The following is a 2,337-nucleotide window of genomic DNA, read 5'->3' on the forward strand; positions in this document are numbered from 1 at the left end:
CATTGAATGAAATATTAAAGTTTATAGGATTGTATGAATTATAGAAATGAATTATATGAGTGATATATTTGATATTAAAGTTGTATAAGGGTGATAGACATGTAATATTAATGTTTTTAGTTTGATATGTAAATAACATGAAATAAAGTGGTATGTATGTAAATTTCTCTTTTACGTTTACCTCTATCTTTGTTAAAATAGGTCATATCTAATATATAAATTCTTTTAATCGGGTCATTAGAAGGTTGATGTTTTGAGTGTGAAAAAAAGTAAAAAAATTTATACCCCAACTCTAATCCGTAAACCTAAATTGGACTTTAAAGTATTCAGTCTACTTTTATCTGGTCAATGAATTAATCAAATACATCAGTTTCCTTAAAAAAATTTATAAAAATAAATTATATCATAATATTCTTATATAAAATATATCATAATAACTTCATAATTGTTATATATATATATAATAAGATTAATATTTATATATAATATACTAATTATATTAATTGAGTAAAAAGTATACTGAAGCTCAGTAATGATATATTTGACATCGATCAGACAATCCTGATAAATTTTTTTTCAAAAATTACAATGCTTGCCATCCAATCTACAGGCAAATCATTGGTCAGTTTATAAATAGTAACCAATGCTGCTATTCCAGCTACCCAAAACCAGAGAAGCTCAAGCTCATCACTATACTCCATGGCTTCTATCCTCCTCTGCTTCCTAGTCTCTGCTCTCGCCCTCATCTCCTCCCCGCCGCCGGCGTTGTCGCAGAACCTCCCTCCCATAGTTAACGGCCTCTCCTTCACTTTCTACAAGTCAAGCTGCCCTAATCTGGATTCCATCGTTAGAGGCTTCCTCAAGAAAGAGTTCAAAAAAAACATCGGCCTCGCTGCTGCTCTTCTACGCGTCCATTTTCATGACTGCTTCGTCCAGGTATCAAAGTCTTCGTTACTATATCAGAACTGTTAAAAACCTCAGAGTTTCACTGTTTCCCCTCTTTCTTTTTGTTCTTGCTGATAGTCTTTTGACACTTTCTGCTATGTTATTTCTGTATTTTTTTTATCTGCTCGTCTTTTGAGTTTTTTGTTGGAGCTACTATGGCTTAATCGTATTTTATTATAACTCTTTTGGCTTGATTTGTACTCTAATACAGCTGAGATCACGCAATAAAATAATTGATTAATTAATTATGTGAATGATAATATTCATAAAAAAATTTCTTTTTTGACAGAATCTAAGCTAAATCTTGCCTAAAATAGGATAAGAAAAAGGTTTTCTCTTTGTGTTTGATCATATGGTTTAAATAATCTTCTTACGAGTGAAGTGAATAATGAGTAGGGTTGCGACGCGTCGGTGCTACTTGACGGGTCGGCAAGCGGGCCGAGCGAGCAGGAAGCGCCGCCGAACTTGACGCTGAGGCCGGAGGCATTCAAGGCCATCAACGACCTCCGCGCTCTGATCGACAGGAAATGTGGCCGAGTCGTCTCCTGCGCCGACGTGGTCGCTCTTGCAGCAAGGGACTCTGTTTTCCTGGTAATTTCTCTTTCTATCTCTAGACCGCTAATTTTTGCTTTTTCTGCTTTCAAGGCATCATAATCTATGAATTGCGTTTAACTGCAATTTATGGTGAAAAATGTAAGAAAAAAAAAATGGATGTCATATCAGTTAAATTTATTTTGGGATAAATTTCATATACTTTTCATACCATAATTTATATATCTAATATTTTAAATTTTTATATTTATTTATATATATTATTATAATATTTTAATCTAATTCAATTATATGTTGGAAAGATATACTTTATTTTAAATTATTATTAATATTAATAGAATTTTAAATATAATTTATAATTTTGAGAGTTAGATTTATGTAATATAAAAATTTGAATACTAACTAAATATATTAAATTTTGATATATATATATATATATATAATATTATATATATATATTATATATATATATATATATATATAATTTCAATTTGTTATCATCAATTTTTAGTTATCTATTACCTTATTTCAATAAAATATACAGAAAATTTTCATTCTGTCTGAATAAATGAAGAAATTTTTTTTTTTATCTAAACTAAACTTCCTATTTTGTGAATGATAATAACTTTTTTTTTTGGAAGATTTCATTGGGACAGCTTTTCTTGTTGTTTTGTAAAGATGATGTAAATAAAAAAAAAAATATCGGACATTTTAGGTCATTTAAGAACAAACTCCACACAAAAATACATACACAAAGACTTGAACCCAAAATCTCTTAGTTGGAAGAAAATAGGCCAAGGTGAGTTGTGTAATGTAAATAAAGTAACTATTTAAAATTAT

At 29.5% G+C, this 2,337-nt stretch overlaps 1 protein-coding gene across 1 annotated transcript; it reads left to right on the top strand.

The window, feature by feature from the left end:
• Nucleotides 1–643: 643 nt before the first annotated feature.
• Nucleotides 644–1,614, top strand: LOC110104607 (cationic peroxidase SPC4). Its single transcript, XM_020833779.2, has 2 exons — nt 644–936; nt 1,342–1,614. The coding sequence occupies exons 1-2, from the start codon at nt 700–702 to the stop codon at nt 1,597–1,599; spliced, it is 495 nt and encodes a 164-aa protein (XP_020689438.2). The 5' UTR covers nt 644–699; the 3' UTR covers nt 1,600–1,614.
• Nucleotides 1,615–2,337: the final 723 nt, after the last annotated feature.

This window comes from Dendrobium catenatum, unplaced genomic scaffold, assembly GCF_001605985.2.
Source record: "Dendrobium catenatum unplaced genomic scaffold, ASM160598v2 fragScaff_scaffold_1668, whole genome shotgun sequence".
Taxonomy (NCBI): domain Eukaryota; kingdom Viridiplantae; phylum Streptophyta; class Magnoliopsida; order Asparagales; family Orchidaceae; genus Dendrobium; species Dendrobium catenatum.

Bases quoted from the DNA above. Each gene is read 5' to 3' on its own strand.
- LOC110104607 (XM_020833779.2), top strand. From the start codon at position 700: ATGGCTTCTATCCTCCTCTGCTTCCTAGTCTCTGCTCTCGCCCTCATC. The intron at 937-1,341 runs GTATCAAAGTCT...AATAATGAGTAG, and splicing joins TTCATGACTGCTTCGTCCAG to GGTTGCGACGCGTCGGTGCT.